The following is an 18,196-nucleotide window of genomic DNA, read 5'->3' on the forward strand; positions in this document are numbered from 1 at the left end:
TTGATGAGAGCTCTTTGAAGTAATTTAAGAAGTTATGAACATTTGAAGTCATTTGAAGTTCTGAAGTAATTTTTCCTGTTATTTATGTCCTGACTATGTGATCAGTTGAATGCCACTCAGTACCAATTTCTTTCCTTAAGAGCAAATTCTGTACATTATTCCAAACATTTGGCCGCCAGTGTATACTAATATGTTATATAATAACATATAAAATATACAGTATGTTGTATATTACTTATAGTTTAATAACATATTTTATATGCTGGATCTATATTATTAGTGTAATTGTAAAAATTATATGTTAAATGATATTATAGAGCTATTAGAATAATCATAATAGTTTATTATTAGATATTTTATTTGTTATAGAATTTTAATTTTGTCTAGGAACATTGCAAATTGCATATACAATTATGTTATACAGTATAATAACACATAAATATGTATATTATAGTATATTTCCTATATTGCATATAGTTTTGTATGTATCTTATTAATGTATTATTGTATATATTATGCCAAAATATGTATAATATAATAGAACCATTAGAATAATCATAAAGGTTTTAACTAGATTTTGTCTGGTAACAATACAGATTACACATACTACTATTTTAGATAATAACATATAAAATATATTAGAATAATCATAATAGGTTGTTACTGGATTAGTAATGTCTTACACTATTAGCGTTTTGTTTACATGTATTATAATAACATGTGTAGTATATTAGATATAGTACAATTATTTATAGTTTAATAACACTATATACAGTATATAATATATTGTGTATAAATAAGTGTGCATAGTTTTTTCTTTATATGAATTACTTTATTGAATTACTTTATTTGATATATCTGGTGGTCAGTAAATGTCACAAGCTAGTACAAAAATACCAATACCGATGTTTGACCCTACAGTCCACAACTCCACCTTTTATTGGGGTGCGAATATCCACACTGTGCTGTTTCCACCCATTTCATTCCATATTTTCATTTACTTTTCCACTAGATGGCATCATACGTTCTATACTTCACATCAGTGTAATGCAACAGACCTCACTGTAACAAAGCAGGATCTTTCTGGTTATCTAACAAAGATTTTGTGTAGCCTGTCACCACACAATACATGTTTAATTATTGATTTTTACTGTGGAATATGTTTGCATGGAGCACTTTATTTGTGTTTATGCAGGCAAGTGAAGGCTATTTCAGCCAATCACAGGAGGAGGATTTCGTACAGTCAGACGACTGTACTGCAAAAGTGAATCCAACGCCAGTTTTTTATAACAAACCACCAGGTAAGATCACAGTAACGTTTTAAAGACACCATTAAATGGTTGACAAAGACCATTTTCTTTCCTGTGTTGGGGCAGAGCTATATCCAAGGCTTTGTCCTGTTTTAATATTCAGTATACTGAATAATACTCACTCACTGTTTTAAAACCTACAGTAGTATGTGAAATATTATGCAGTGATATACATTTCAAGCAATAGTGTGTTATATTGTTGTCACATGACCTCATGTGCATGTTTAATCCTGTGATTGGCCTTCTGATCTTGGAAATAAAAAAAAGTATTTTTGCATTTGAATCTAATCTTGTTTAAACACTTAACAGCTTGATCAAACAATGAGTCAAGAAAAAAATATAAAAAAAAATCTCAGGTATAATAAGAGAGCATTTTAATGGATGTGCCAATAAAAACAGCATCATGAATATTTTTGGTCCATTTTATCAGGAATAAACCAGTCGATTTAAATGTGTAAAAATGTCATTTTGACAACTTTTAGGAGTACACTAGCTTATAGTTGACCACAAAGCTAACAGACATGGACTAAAAGCCACAAAACGTAATGAGATCTTTAATATGTCCCTTTCTTGCAGGTGTATGTCCTCATAATCCAACAAAAATTAAAAGAGAAAAAAGAAAAAATTTCTAGTTGTTACATCACTCCCTTTGCTGAGAAACAATCATATTATAAGGTGTCTGTCTTTATTGTCTGCCACAGAAATCGACATTACATGCTGGGATACAGACCCTGTGATGGAAGATGACGATTAGGAGCAACATAGACAAAACAAGGCAACACCTTGAAGAAAACTGATTTTACAAAGGTTACAGAAGTCTTGCATCAAAATGTTTTAGAAAAAAATTCTTAGCCACCAAAGAAAAGGACTCGGGTTATTGTTAAAGATGCCAGTGGGTATGAGCACTCTCAGTTTTTGTATGTGCATTTGAATGTGTATATTATTTATTTCATTTCTTGTTTTGCTATGCAGAGTTTAGCACAGTGCGTATCTAGCGCTCACCTGTGTTGTATCAACTCCCTGTGCCTAACAGGTGTGTGTAGTAGCAGATTAAACCGTTCGGTTTTAGTTAAACATTAGATTTGCTTTGTCAACACTGAGCTCATGTCCACTCGGTGGTTCAATACATTTTTTGGTAGGACTTTCCTGCAATGTTAGCTGTTCAGACTGGTTGCTTAGTTGAAACACACAATATGTGTATGAGTGTTATGCCCAGGTGGGCCTTTGGTTTGATGAATTGTTTGGTCAGGGTACTTTTTCGAATCAAGGATATGTCAGAACTAGATTTTAGCCTCAGTTGAGTGCGACAACACTCAAATTTAGTAAACAAAACTAACTAGTTTGTGGGATTATGAAACTATTTTGTGTTGTGCCAATTATTTCCAGTATGTTGACGTTTTGCCCTGTGTTGGTGTAATCGCCTTTTAGGATTTTTAGCGCCAAGTGGCATATGTATATTTTGACTACATATGAGACAATGTGTATAAACAGTGGCATTCCTGAATTTTTTTATTTTAATTTTTTACAACTGCAATAGAATTGGCTTCGATTTGTTAATAAACTTAGGCAATAACATTTGTAGTGGACTCAGTTGGGAAATGTTTTAGTTATATATTCGGCATTGTGTGTGTGTGTGTGTGTGTGTGTGTGTGTGTGTGTGTGTGTGTGTGTGTGTGTGTGTGCGTGCATATACGTGTTTTAAAATAATAGGGGAGAGTCTTCTATTACAAGGGAGGTCACAACATACTCTACGCAATTATGCAGACACAAATGCTTTACCAGCGGATTGCAAGCACGCAATTTTACATACTTAACACATTTTTCATTACTGTTGTGGCACCAAAAAACATCAATGTTTAAGTGGCCGATAAAGATACCTTCAGATACCATTGTGGTTCAGTGACGTGACACATTTCTTTTGTCCAGATCTATTAAGTTATACAAAAATACATTTCAAATGCAATTCACACAAAGTAATAACTTGAATACACCTCTTCTTTGATGGACATGTTTTCAATTACTGAGTTCAAAGTCATTTTGATATTTTTTCTGGGACTTGAAGTAAAAATTGACATGTGGTGTAACTGCCCAGAGATAAAAATAAAATAAAATAACAAATACAAAATCTTAAAAAAAATAAAAAGTCTCAATAAAAGCTGAAATTCTTATAATAAAAATTTGTTTGGTACATGTAGTGCAAAATAATCTTTTGTTGATTTTTTTTTAATAAGCTATAAATAAAACATGATTAATATTTGAAAAACTTTTATCCACAAAATAAAGTCATGTGGTGTAACAAACATGTAGGTAGCCATATCGTTGTCATGTGACAAAAAAAAAAAAAACACAAAACAGAGATGACCCTTTTAGAACTTAAAGACTGTAAATAAAAAAAAATAATAACAAAAAATTTTAAATTTCTTTTGAATTTTTTTTGTTGTTGTTGTTGTCATATAACATCCTGATATTTGTAAAAACACCTGTATTTTTTAAAAATTAATGATTAAGTTGCATTCACTCTCATGTATTCAAGATACAAGGAAAGTATTTCAATTCCTATTACTTGATGGTTACACCACATGACATATTTAAAGCCATCAAGTCATTTTAATATCTTTTCTTTTGGTAGAAAATGCTATGATTGATGTTTTTCAAGAATTTTGTAAAACCAAAAGGACTTACATTTTACATTTCTATGAACTTGACACATGTTTTAAACTAGATTTTTAGAAGATTTCTCATTTGTATCACTTTAGAAAACCTTATTTGTATGCAGAACTCCGCAGTATTGCGACATCTGTCATCCGTAAAAGTTCAATGCATAATTTCATTAAGCTTTCATAATAAGCTTTTAATAAGGGTATAGTATTCTCAGATCCATTTAAAACATTTTACTGTTTAAATCCCTTCCACAGATTTCCCCTCAAAGTCAGTGCAGAAAATGAGGAAAATGTCTGCAGATTCTATTTGGGCCTGGTTATTATTCAGATAACTAGCTATAAACATGTCAACAGTGTAACTTCAAGCAGCTTGCTCGGGAAGATTCCCTTCAAACTGCTGCACTGTCATGACAGTGGTTGACCTTCTACGGTCACTTGTTTCCTTCAGAAGACTGTTTATGATGAAACCTGCTATAGCACCCCATGTGGCAAGGCTGAGAATACAATGCTTGCGTTGTATTACGAATTGCATTTGGACACATTTCAGTAATGCATAAAATCAAAATGCGTAGCTAGATACATTTGTGTAATTGCATAGAGTATGTTTTGAGGATTGTTTTTAGATTAATCACACTGTCCAAAATAGAGTGAGTCCCATCATGAAGGAAACTTCTTATAATCACATGCATTCCAAGCCAATGTAACCCACATCATTTAGTTATAATATTAATACAAATTTTGTATGTGCTGTTGCTAGTTTACAATGGATTAATCACAATCTGTCTGGGCCTTAAATGTCTAGAGTGATGTGACCTTAGGGGTTATTCAATGATTATCTTCAGCAAAAGCTATTTATAATGTGTTTTTATGGACCTCAAAATATTACAACCTTTGAATTATATTTGGATTTGAAAATGACATGAAATTTAGAAACACTTTTCACTCAAATATAATAGCAGGATTCCCTAGAGGTCTCCTAGGGGTTGTGCGGCTCATGGGCACAATGGTGACTCTCCATTGACTCAACCAGTAAACTTTGTTTTACCCTACCACATCCTTAACCACCAAGTGATCACCACCTACTGTCTTCCTCTGTCTGATAGTTACAGTCATTAATAAACCTTGATTTTATGTTGCAAATAATTTATCACAAAAATGCTGAGTGGAGTAAGCGAGCAATAAGACGAAACCAATGTAGTATTGTTCTGTAAATAGCTCTAATTTTGTGCTCATGTAAAATGTACTTCCATCACTAATATGTATTGATTCACCTGCCCCTGAAAAACATACGTTTGGATTGGGTTTCTTAAAAGAGAAAACAAGTTTGCTTAGTTTTAAAGCTGGTGATTTTCAATGGGAGGTAACCTGCATCTTTAACAGTAACTTTGCCCTTTTTGAAATGACTTCAGTGTACTCTTGTTCACCCTCCAACCTCCTTAGTAGTGATTATTATTCTCTTTCTCCCTCAAACTACTAGGAGACTACTACTATTACTACTACTATTATTACTACTACTATTACTGTTCAACTACAGTAATTTCGTCTTTGCCCCTGAAGCAAGGCTTAGCATCTCCTGAAAGTTCTCTTTTTTTTTTTTTTTTATTATATTTTTTTTCTATCTCTTCCTTTTTCCGTCCGCTTCTCACATGCTGTTTTTGAAACAAGCACAATATCTTTTGTGACATGCTATGTGCTTATGTATGTTAATAAAAGACTGTAAAAACCTTCCGAAAACTTGGTGTACTTTTCCTTCATGTTGGGTAAGTTACTCAAAAGAACAAATCTGTTACAAATTGCTGATTACTTCTCAAAAATAATAATTTAGGTTACTCCACTGATTACTTAATATAAAAAGTTATCACATTACTATTGCTTTTAGTAAGTTTAAGTAATTAGTTAAGACAGTAAGTTATTTGTAAAACACTTCAAAGACAAATTCTGTTTTTCAAGCATTTTGTCAGTATCTTGGTTTTTGTATGTAGCTTTGCACTGGGTAGACCCGCCCACAAAGAAATCTCTTTGGTCCAAAATTCCACTCCACATAACTGTAAATTAAACATCAGGTATATTCTGATTGGCTGTGATTTTGTCGCATCAGTGCTGCATTTTCACCTTCAGTGTGAACAGACAGATTAGTTGATTGGTTAGGACATGGTGTAGAACAAAATGGACAAATAGAAAAGATCAAACATTATCGTAATATTTGTACCTCAGTTTATTAATGAGAATTGAGTTCACTGGCACTCATTGGCCCAATCCATGTATTGTGTATATACTGTATTTAAAAAAAGATTTTAAAAAATTCTCACATAATCATGGAAATACTTTTAAGTACTAACAAGCACACTTTTGCATGCTACATGGACATTGCATGATACAATTTCACAGTTTGCCATTCACATTTCATGTGACAAAGAAAGAATATTAGTTATCTAGATTGAAAATAATCTGAATTTGAAATTGGGAATGATAAATTGGGAGTCAAAATTCATTGCTTATCTTATCCAAACAAATGTACAGTACTCAGAAAAAAAGTAGTTAGCCTAAAATTATTATGGCTTTCATTGTAAATGGCACAAGTGGGGTGCTTTGATACATAATATGTCTCATATATGCTCATTTGCAGACCACAATCCACTTATCATAGTGGATGTGAGGAGACTGTGTACCCAGCAGAGTGATGCAACTGTTCACTTCATCTATGTAAACAGATTCACAAGGCTCTGTTTCGGTCGCTTAGCAACACATTGCTGGCAGACTGATGACAGTTTACATCTCTGTCTTTTGCCTCTCGTGATGTAACAATTTTAAAAAGAAATGGAAAAACGAGACAAGATAATCGTATTTAGTAACCCACTCTCTAAAAAGATCCCTCAAACCCTTCACATAGACACATTTTATAGTGAAAATATTTTTGGGTCATAGGCGCATTTTGAATCACTGCAGTAGTGTTCCAAGGATGATTGTAAAATTAGATTAAGGTGCAGTGATTTTACAAAGCTAATACATTTTTCCACTGATTGTCTTGATAGTCATTGATAGTCTGTGCAAAAAAATAATAATATATATTACCCCTGAATTGATCAACATTTGTCCATTTAATCCATTGGACATTCTCGATCTTTATTTAAAACATAGAGGAGGGCATACTTCAGCCTTAAATTGGTTGGCAAGATGTTCTTTTTCTTAAAGGAATATTCTGGGTTCAATACAAGTAAAGTTCAATCGACAGCATTTGTGGCACAAACATTACTACAAAATTTATTTCAGAGGGTTTAAAGGTAGAAATGTGAAGCTTATAATTTTATGAAAGCACTTACATTAATTCCTCAGTTAAAACTTGTTTATTATAGAAGTTTTATAGTTGTTTAATTCATCAGTTTTATGGTCATTTTAGGGTTTACTTAGCATTACATCATTATGGCTTCGAAGTTGTAAAATTGTCTATAAGGTAAGCAATTTTTGCACACTAAAATCAAGTTAAGCACCATATTGTTTATGTCTTGTGGCTATACTTTTGAAACAGTGAGTATTTTAACATTTACTGATAGTCCCCATTCACTTCCATTGCAAGTGCCACAACTGCTGTGGATTGAGTTTCCTTATTATTCACGTATTAATCATGGAATATTTCTTTAAAGGAATAGACAGTGTGGTGGCCTCAGTCACCATACACTAATATCAACATAATATTGCTCTATATCGTTATATAACTTATTATAATTGCATTATATATGTTTGCACAGGTTATTACCAAGAAGGGAACAATGCCTACACCTTTTAAGATGAGCAGACACAACAAAAGAGAGAGTCTTCATATACAGTTCATTTATAATTTGTTATTTTTGGGCAGTCTAGTAATGGCTGCCCAGTTTAAAAAAAAAAACTAAGCATTTCATTGCCATAAACCAATTATGTCACTGTGATGCTGTAAATGCATTATGTTGAATTTATGCCACTAATTGCTTTTTATATTTCCAAAATGGAGCTTATTTTAATCAAATGTCATTTGAAAGCATCCAGTGCATGCATGAAAGCAGCATTATGTGCCGGTAAGCTGACAAAGACAGCCATTAGATGAATTGAGGTAGAGTCGTTTAAGGGCACGAAAACCTAATAGGAAATGATGGTGATAAAAGAAAACAAAATTCAAGCATTTTCACAATGCAGCAATCACCACATTGAGGAAAAACACGGTGCACTACCAAAGTGGATTCAGTTTGTCTAGCTAGGACCAGCACCAGTGTGAATACGGTTTGAAGCCGTAAATCTCAAATGGTGTGGCTGCAACAAAACCAGGGTGTAAAAATGGCAACGTGTGTAGAATGAAAACGTTACAAAATTCTGGATTCCCATTCGTTGGTCATTATAAGGCCCTATCGTCAATTATAGGAGCACTTTAGGAGGACTGATTTAATGTTATACAAGAAATCATCATTCATACAGAGATTCTGAAAATGCTAAAAAAGAAAAAAGGATTATACTAATCACATGAAATAAAAGGCCATCTCTCAATGTACCTGCATGGACTAATTTATTAAAAGCTGTGGGATTCAACTTCCTCAAATGAAGACTACAGATGTTTTTTTGTTTTTTTTTAATGCAATTCTTTACGCAGGTTCAGCAAATCCTTAAGAAGAAATGTTTTTAATGACTACACTGAAGCTTTGAATCCCCAAAAAGTTAAAAAATACCTCCAGAGAAAGGAACAAAAATCAGTTTTCAAACATTTACCTCGAAAGCCATGTATTGTTCCATGTTTTATATAAAAACATTGATAAAGACGAGCAGCATTGTGTAGCTACAGTACAGACCAACCACTGTTATTTCGCTATTTGTCTGCATTATGTTACACCCTGATTTACAAAGACGGTGTTTGAAATGTCATTTGTATTATATCAGAGAGCCGTAGATGAGAAGAAGGGGAGAAAGAGAGGATGTGAAGGCGAGGCATTGGTGGGCTGCAGGCAGCTCTCAGGAGCCATGGCAACAGAATTCACATAATAGCTGCTGCTCTTCATCAGGCGAAGATGCCACGGAGTGTGAGAGAGGGAGGATGAAAGAGAAAATACAGGATGATGGATCTGCAGTGAACCCCTCTCTCACAAAAACAATATAGATAGTCTAAGCTGAATCATCCTGAACTTAATCTGCCTCCAAATCTGCAATCGAAAACATTTGGAAAGCCTCTTTCAGACTCATCTTACCACGTATACTCAGCTTTGCGAGAACTTGGTATGCAGGTCTTTTTTGTGGAGTTCATACTGCTGTGCTGCGCCCCAGAAGGGGAAAGGTGGTGGGCAAACCGTAGTGTTGATCCAGACCATGGAGGCCTTGAAGACCCAAATCTGTGTGAGTCCGGCCTTCACGAGGCATGGTGGCAATGGCAGAGGCCTGAGGCTCTACGGGCAGATTGTTGTGGTTGAGGTCCATGGTGGACAGAAGGTGTCCCAGCGAGTCCCATCGCCTGGCTAAAGGTAGTTGTATGAGGGAGGAGTAGCCACGTTCAGAAAACACGGTCATGGGGGCCATCTTGCTGGTTTCAGACTCCTGTTGCTCCCTGGAGGACCTGGTTGATGGTTTGGTGTAAGTTCCTCCTCTTAGGTCTGCCAGAACCTCGCTGTAAGGCGGCGGAGGGTCCTCCATCAATACGGCTTCTTCATAGCAAGGAGGTTTTCCAAAGACATCTGTGTCTGCTGAGACAAACCATATGGTTCACAGAGGAAATTTTAAGTGAAACAGATATTGCAAGATGCACCAAAATCTTAAAGTTTTACCCTTTCTTAAAATGGTAACTGTGTTTGGAACATGTAAAGTGGTTTTCAGCTGGTCCAAGCTGGTCATTAGCTGGTTGACCAAGCACCATGGCAAAGAATCACCAAAGGGGATAAACATATTTTCTAATGTTTAATAAAAATGTGTAAAGGAGTGTAAATTGGTATTTATTACACAATTTAATAAAATAAGTAATCCAAAAGTAATCAGATTAGATAACCTAAACAAATAATCTTAAAGATTACAGTACTGACTACAATTTTAGATGTGTCATTTCAGAAGTAATCTACCTTACACTGGGTATGACCACAAAATTATTTACCAGCTTTGACCAGTGAAGACCATCCTCCATGTTCCAAAACACAGCTAACAGCTTAAGATGGGTTTTTAAGCAAGGTAGTTGCAAAGTCCTTTGCATAAATGCTTTGCACATGACTTGGGTTCCCTCCTAAGATACAATACTGTACAAATGTTTTAGGAACTTAAGATGTTTCACAAAAACATTTGTCTTAAGATAGTTATTAATATCTTCAGCTTTAGTGTGTCAATAGGAAAAATGAATTTTAGACTCCCAAACATTCCTTTTGCAAATAGAAAATATTAGAATAGAAGAACAGGGAGCCCTACAACAGATGTCATGACCCCCACAGAGTCCCCCACTGAACATCGTGTCTGTCTGAGATTACATAAAGAAACAAAAGTAATTGAGACAGCCTAAATAAAAGAACTGTGGTGAATTCTCCAAGAAGCTTATAACATCATATCTGCCAACAACCAAGAAAAATGGTGTCCAGGTGTACCTTGGAGAATTGGCGCTGTTTTGAAGGTAAAGGTGGTCACACCAAATATTGATTTAGCTTTTTTTATGTATACTGAACTTTTTAAATGCGACACAAAACAATAAACAATAACACAACCGCTAGCTGTTAGCTACTACCTCATTGTGCTGCATAAAGCAGTTGTTGCGTGGTGATTTTACACAAGTGTAACAGTTAAATTGGCCTGGTTGTTTTAGAAGCAAGCTTTCCAGTAGCTGGTCAACTAAATAAAGGGAAGCATTCAAGCAGAGCAGACTTGTGCCAGACGTTTGATTAGAAATAAACTAATGCAGTGGCCAATTGTGATCAGACACGTCAAACTTAATCATTACAGAAAGGGTCACCCCCTTCCCACCAGTGTCCACTGGTGAAGTCATCAAATGAAAGGATTATGACAGAGAGGTCATAAGAAAGTCCTCACTGGTGACTCTACACTGGATTCTATTCATAAATATATACTGAATATATATAAAATGTGCATTGCGTTAAAAAATGTGTTCGATTTAAGAACTACGATAATATCAAAGGCGATTTTTTTCATTTGGTACCAAAGGCGTAAAAAGGATATAATGAGCCTGTTGTTGTAGAGTGACACAGTGTCCCTTTAAGAGGTAAATTCTTTCTGACCTGACCCTTTTAAGAGCTGACTTATTACTCAGGCCTTGTTTTAATGTGTGGCCATCCATCCTGTGTGTTTGGCACAGGTTTAAAAGCACATTCTTTGCCCATGTCCAGGGATCCTCCATCTCTGGCAGTCTGCCTGTCTGCAAGAGCAGATGATTAGCCAGACTCTCGCTGCTGCTAGCTCTCTCCTAAACTCCCCTGCCTACACCACACACACACAAGGCTCACTGTTACCATGTTATACATGAAAGTATGCAGACTGCCAGCACTGTGTGTGGTGTGGAGGTCTTCGGTGGTGCACCTTGCATGATCTTTGGGGCATTGGTTTAAAAGGGTAAAAAAGATGTATCCTTTGCTATTTAGTTATTAGATCATGCTAATCCTTATTTTAAAAGATTGTAAATAACTACGTAAATGTTTACATTTTCTAAAGAGAAATGACTGGTACTTAACCTTGTAAAACATCCTAATGTCAAACAGAGAGTTGAGATGGAACTACTGTATTAACCCTCTATGGACACGCTGGAGAAAGAACCACCATTGGCTATTCAATTTAGTTTTTACTTGCCAGACTTTTGACAATATTTAAGCATAATGCAACTGATCATTCTATCAATTTATTCTATCCTGTCATTGTGACAGGCCGGAGGGCGGGTCCGGATCGTGATTATACACACACGGTCCCTTATCAGGCTAATTAAGCCTCTGAGAGGGATAAAGGACGATTGTGGATGGTGGTGCGACTAGAGAGAGATCGTTTACGGACATGTGTGTGTGTTTGTCTTTTGTTTAAGTTAATCATTAAAATATTGTTTATATCGCCAGGCTGGTCCTCGCCTCCTCCTTTCCATTGAACTGACTTTACAGTCATGAAATTACATTTATAATGATGATGCCACTATATCAAAAGTACTATGTAAAACAACATAGTTGTAAACCTGGGATTTGCACAGGTTTTTTTTTACCAAACCACTGCACCCAAATAAGGTGCGTTTCCTTAGAGTGCACCCTCATGAGACACAGCATGCAATGAAAGGATCTCGGTGCTTAAGTTCTTCTTCGCCACTTTACAAATGTGGGTGCATTTCATTCAGTTCCCTAGTTCAGTAGTCTGGGCAATGATCAGGGAGTCGGCCATTTCTAGATCTTTCCCAATAGCAAAATTGCTCCAGGGCACTAAAACGTTCGCTACCTAAAATCTCCCACAATGCAATATAAAAACCATGGAGCATCGTTGCTCACTTTGGTCCCTTACCGGAAACGTTGTTATGTCTTCTGAAGTCTTTCAAGTTGTTAGAAGACGAGCACAAGTGAAAAACTTTGAAGTCGATCCTTTTATTCAAAGACATTCCTCTTTAAAAGAGATGTTGTTTGTAATGTCTTTCATCCATAATGACCATGAAAGGGAAATTTTTTTTAAATATATTAGAAGAAGGACAAAAATGCACTTCTTTCATAATTACACTATATGTTTAAATATCTACCATGAAAATGCAGTGATTTATCCAGTGATGTTGCTGATTAATAACATCTGCGCTTGAATGTGCAAGCTTTCCCAATGTTCAGTGGATTAACACCCTTGCCAGTGTCAGAATCTGTGTTCACGATATACTGATTCAGGACATAGGGAGTTGACGGAGACTCAAGGTCAATCACTGGTGAGTGAAATCTAAATATTTACTAGCCAGTGGCTAATAACAGATATTTTTAGTCGCATAGCACAAAATTTGGTTGCATCTGTGAAAGTAGAGGGCTGGACTATGGTTGGGAACCAAGAACCGGTTCCATGTTTTAAAACCGTGTTTCCTGCATTACAATTGAGCGGCACTGCAACACCCCTAGTAAATCAACAGCGTGACCAGTTTGGTCTGATTCCCGAAGGAATGACTCTTCTTTTTATTCGGTTCTTTTAAGTTTACAGTGCACAACATACAGCTTGTCCAGTGTAGTCCAATTCCGATACGTCCAAGTAAATCAAATACTTACTGAACCACAAACCATTCATTTTGTCATGTCCAACTAAAAATAAAACAAAGTTTATTACTAAATGTCTACTTATGGCTTGTGAGACTTCAGTGTAATTACTAAATGGATGTTGATATGCCAAAGTGTAGTTAAAGATAAACATTATGATTTTTTTTTTTTTGTCATTTGTGATTGTGGAGCGGAGGGGGGCGGGGCAGGGTCGGAATATCGCGCTTGGTCCCCAATCGGCCTGATGAGGCACGCTCCGCGGACGGCGGCCGTTCCCCGCATCCGGGCAGTCGGGCTACTCCGTCACCCGGCAGATGGCAGCGGCTACATTTAAAATATATCTGCTGAAAGTGTATTTTTATTTTTGTCAAAATTTTTAGGAGTGCACTAATATAAAGATGGCTTCAAAGCTAACAGACATGAACTAAAAGTCACAAAACGTAAAATTTGATTTTGTTCAATGTGAAGTATGCAACTTTTTAAATGTTCAAATATTTTCTACTATCCCAGCTTAATATGCAGAGACAACTAAGTAAGCCATGGATAGGTTAATATTCTCGTAAACTGTAAACACTGTGTCTCCGTAGCACTATAAAATTCCAGTGTTTGTTTTGAGCGAGCCGCATTGAGCTGCCTCAACCAATGGTGTGAGTTGGAGGCGGGACTATCTGAACAATAGCAGATGATGGGCGTATTCAGAAAGCTGTTTTGAAAACATTGTTTATTTTTGCAATTCCATTCGGTGGCACTAGTGAATATTACCAAATTATGAAATAATATTTGTCTTCAAATCAGTAATTGAGAGGACAAATGCCCCCTCAACTATAATGCCTCTGATTAAACTGGAAAATGTTCTAATGAAGAACTGGTTACAAAATCCTACCTTCAGGGACAGTCCAGTTTGCTTGAGGGAGAGTGTGGTTAACAGGCAACTGTGGGGGCATCATTTCAAGTGGTGGGCAGAACTGGGGGGGCTCTCTGATGGGGTAACCACCACCTGTACACTCCAATGGCTCCATCTCCAGAGCTCGCAGGCACCGTTCCCTCAGTCTCTCTTCACGCCGGCGCTTCAGTTTGCGTTGAGCAAAGCTGCAAAAGCAGCAGAGCATGACAATGAGCGCCCAGATCAGCCAGAACCCGGCAAAACACACCAAAAACGTGTAGGTGCCCTGCGACATCACCATGATGATAACCTTGATGAGGCTTGGGCCCTCCAGGATCCAGTGTAAAAGTCTTACGGAGACCTGCTGGTTGTTTCGCTGTGGTAGAGTTCACTCACTCACAAGTCTCAAAGCAAACAAACGTCATAGATATCCTATTTCTAAGAATCCCGTTGTTAAAAACCCATATAGAGTCTATCCAAGAGTTAGTAGAGTTCATTTTCTCAAAACTAACCAATGGAAAGGTTTCCCACTGACCAGAGTTCAAAGAAAGTGACCTGGTTTCACACTTGAACAACTATCCCATGTAACTCTTTCCACAAAAATGCAAGGCGTTCAGTATATTGGAAAAGTGAAAGTGAGTAGGCACTTTCCGAAGTTCTCAGAGATCCATTGACAAGAAGAAATTAATGTCTGCAGATGCTTTTTTCCCGACAGCTGGTGCAATGAGGGAATGCTAACTTCTCGCAGTTCCTGGGTCTCCCCCGAGTTGTGATCTTCGGATGAGCAGATCCGGGCTCTTTAGATCTCCAGAGGACATCGGCAGTCACAATGCTCAACAAAGGGAAAGAACACAGTAGGGGGCAACCATCATAAGTTAAATACTTGTCATATTTTCAAAACACACACCCTCAATATTTCACACACAATGGCCTATTTCATAATTAACCTCAGCTGTTCAATCACAACTCAGACAATGACTTAAGGAGGTAAGTATTAGTTCCGTGCATCATGAGAGTACACAAAGCTTTCCATAAATACACAAAACACAGATTGTGAGTAAATTATGTCAACAGCATGAGCTTTCATTCACTAATGTATTTTCAGACATCCACTGCTTGACCATTAATGATGGCTTTCAACATGGCACCTCTTCAGCTGTTTAATGATAGCTCTCAACGGCAGACAAATAAATGCCATTACCACTATGATTAAGACATGTTATATAACCACTTCTGCTTTGCACTCATTCGCAGTTCAAATTCAAAAGTGTCAACTTACTCTTGGTGAAATGTTCACATCATGGTGACATTGAGAAAGCAGATTTAATCTTTGTCCTGCTTATGGCATTTTCTCCTTGGTGCTGATTATACATTTCTGATTGATTCTACACACTGACTTAAAATTGATCAGTTATTCATCTTTCATGAACTACCAGAGCTGCTTTATACTGAACTTGCAGTATTATGTTGCTGACCCGAGAGCTTTATTAAATAATCATTGTTTGAATGAGCTGGAGGCTGTCTTCACCTTTTACTTAATCAAGTAAATGTGACTTTGCCTAGCCTCAATGATGTCTCCTATTAACACAACTTCATTCACAGCAATATATAAATGCATTATTATGATCTATGAACAGCATAAACTTTTTCATCACATACCTTTAATCCAGAATATTACATATGAAATAAGATTAAAACAACAAACAGTTTTAAAGTGGCATTGCTAAAGGAATATTCAGGGATCAATACACGTTAAGCTCAATCAACATTTTTTGTGGCATAATGTTGATTTACACAAAGAAATGATTTTTTTCCCTCCTTTTCTTTAAAATAAAGAAGAAAAAAAGAAGCAAAAGTCGAGGTCACAGTGAGGCACTTACAATGGAAGTGAATGGGGAATTCTTTTTTGGAGGGTTTAAAGGCAGAAATACAAAGCTTAAAAGTTTATAAATACACTTACATTCATCCTACTGTTAAAATGTGTGTATTATTTGTGCTGTGAAGTGGGTTAAATCAACGTTTTTATGGTCATTTCAAGGTTTTGGGGTTTATGGCATTAAGTCGCCATGGCAACGATGTTGTAAAATTGCCTATAACTTTACCCAGAAAAGGTTAGTAAGCAATTTTATCACATTCAAATTATGTTAAAACATATTGTTTGTCTTGTGGCTATACTTATTAATCAGTGAGTATTTTAATATTTACTGATTGGCCCCATTCAATTCCATTGTAAGTGTCTAACTGTAACCATGATTTTTGCCCCTTTTGTTTTTAAGAAAAAGAGAGGCGAGCCGAAATTAATTTTCATTGTAATAAAAATGTGGCCACAAATGCTGTCGATTGAGCAGCTTGTATTGAACCCGGAATATTAAGGTTTCTAAATTGCTAAATTGGAAAATGCTGTCTTGATGTTTTTATGTATAAAAGGGCATACATGAATGAATCAATCAGTTCATAAATATTAATAAGTGCATCCTGTTATTAATGAACAATGAGGTCGTGCCTCACAGGTAGTTGATAGGCTATTCGTGGGGGAAATGTGCGCAATATGTAACGGCAGATAAACAGCATATTATATATTATGAAGAGCAAAATACAATATTCACTGTTCTTAAACATGACATATTGTCTACCTACCTCTGCAGCAACAAACAACAGCAACGGATAATATTTGATTACGCATAAGTGACTATTAATTTGCTGTTTAATAATCAATATAACAAGTTTATAAATAAATAAATACTTACTTGATGCGCGTCTTCCAGTCAAGATGAGTTCATTTTCAGACGCGTGACACCATTTTAACGCCCGGGACGTGATTTAATCCAAATAAAGTTGCTCGAGTTGTCAGTGGCATGTTGTTAATGACAGACTTGAACCGCAGAGGAGTGTTCACTAATGTTTACCTGGATAAACGGAAAGCGCTCCGTGTTCCGCGTCACTCCTCGAGATCGTGATGCGCGCGATGGTTAATGGATAGATGATAATTCACGCGAGCGCGTCATTATACACTCCGCTCTGCGCTGCTGCTGTCACGAGGACTATTTCAAATTGAGAATAACGGTCCTCTAAACAAACTGACATTAACGCTCGCTCCTCCTTTTTAACTGTTTGTAGAACAGCGATTAGAGTGATCTTGTCTGAATGTGATTGTTTGTTATGTCTGTTTCGGTCAGATGTGAAAGAAATCTAGCTCTATCTATCTATCTATCTATCTGTCTGTCTGTCTGTCTGTCTGTCTGTCTGTCTGTCCATCTGTGAGACATTGACCTTCAGCTGTAATGAGAGCAGTTCTTTTAAAATCACATCACTTTATTGTCACACTACCATGTTTATGCTTGGAGAGGAGAAAAAACACTAACATTTTGCTCCACTCCATTTCCCACACCTTAACAATCAATCACATTTCTGTATCTCTTCACCTTACCAGCATATTTGTGTTTAAGCTGCAGTGTGTAATTTCTTTGCTGTTAGCGGAACCAAACAGGTTTTCCAGACACCAGGGTTGCCTGAGCTGTGTAACAAAGACATCCCACTGACCAATCAAAATATCCTTTATTTGTAGGCCTTATATATGTAAGATACTGTAAGATGTAAGATAATATTGACTGTAAAAAAGTAACTAAATGTGATATAGTTTAATTGATCACACTGTGAATTATGCAACAGAAGGTTGAAGGTTCTTCAGCTGAAATCAGTCTGTGTTTAACGAAATTTGAATAACTGCTCCCAGTGGCCAAAGCAAAACATGAGCATGTGAGCTTGTTTCCAGTTGAAACCAAAAGTGAGTTGTATTTTTAGTTATTAATGATTAAAAACAGTTAACATGAATGCAAATTGTATTAACCCTTTCATACATACCGTCACACATTTGTGATGGTTAATAATGTCCTGGTTACTTCCGTAACCTCCGTTCCCTGACGGAGGGAACAAAACGTTGTGTTGATGAAGTGACATTAGGGGTCACTCTTGGGAGCCCAAGACACCTTTGATCTTTGATGAAAGGCCAATGGGAATTGGCGAGTGGTATTTGCATGCCACTCCCCCGGGCATACGGGTATAAAGGAGCTGGAGTGCAAATCGCTCATTCAGGTTTTTTGCCGAGGAGCCAAGAGAGAAGGTCCCGGCCATTTCAGCGGGTAGTTCAGTGTT

The 18,196-nt window shown here is 36.4% G+C and overlaps 2 protein-coding genes across 7 annotated transcripts in view; one reads left to right on the forward strand and one right to left on the reverse strand.

Annotated features, from left to right (window-relative positions):
* dbn1 (drebrin 1) overlaps positions 1 to 5,698 on the forward strand; it is a 115,091-nt gene extending 109,393 nt beyond the window's left edge. For all 4 annotated transcript variants that reach the window (XM_052105050.1, XM_052105052.1, XM_052105053.1 and 1 more), the window contains 2 exons: positions 1,196 to 1,301; positions 2,012 to 5,698. In XM_052105050.1, coding sequence (XP_051961010.1) covers positions 1,196 to 1,301; positions 2,012 to 2,064 — 159 coding nt within the window. In that variant the 3' untranslated portion in view covers positions 2,065 to 5,698. The remainder of the gene's footprint in view (positions 1 to 1,195; positions 1,302 to 2,011) is intronic.
* Positions 5,699 to 6,076: 378 nt separating this feature from the next.
* LOC127628265 (proline-rich protein 7-like) lies at positions 6,077 to 17,070 on the reverse strand. 3 transcript variants are annotated; one of them, XR_007968622.1, is made up of 4 exons: positions 16,792 to 17,070; positions 14,045 to 14,876; positions 9,178 to 9,666; positions 6,077 to 8,980 (listed from the first exon to the last, which is right to left on the reverse strand). XR_007968622.1 is itself a non-coding variant. In XM_052105057.1 (3 exons), exons 2-3 carry the CDS (start codon positions 14,343 to 14,345, stop codon positions 9,230 to 9,232), a joined length of 735 nt encoding a protein of 244 aa, XP_051961017.1. In that variant the 5' UTR covers positions 14,346 to 14,876; positions 16,792 to 17,070; the 3' UTR covers positions 6,077 to 9,229. The 3 variants fall into 3 exon arrangements, 2 of the variants coding, with proteins under 2 accessions (XP_051961017.1, XP_051961016.1); XM_052105057.1 differs by having other exon boundaries at positions 6,077 to 9,663; XM_052105056.1 differs by having other exon boundaries at positions 6,077 to 9,666.
* Positions 17,071 to 18,196: the final 1,126 nt, after the last annotated feature.

Source organism: Xyrauchen texanus, chromosome 34 (genome assembly GCF_025860055.1).
Source record: "Xyrauchen texanus isolate HMW12.3.18 chromosome 34, RBS_HiC_50CHRs, whole genome shotgun sequence".
In the NCBI taxonomy this organism is placed as follows: domain Eukaryota; kingdom Metazoa; phylum Chordata; class Actinopteri; order Cypriniformes; family Catostomidae; genus Xyrauchen; species Xyrauchen texanus.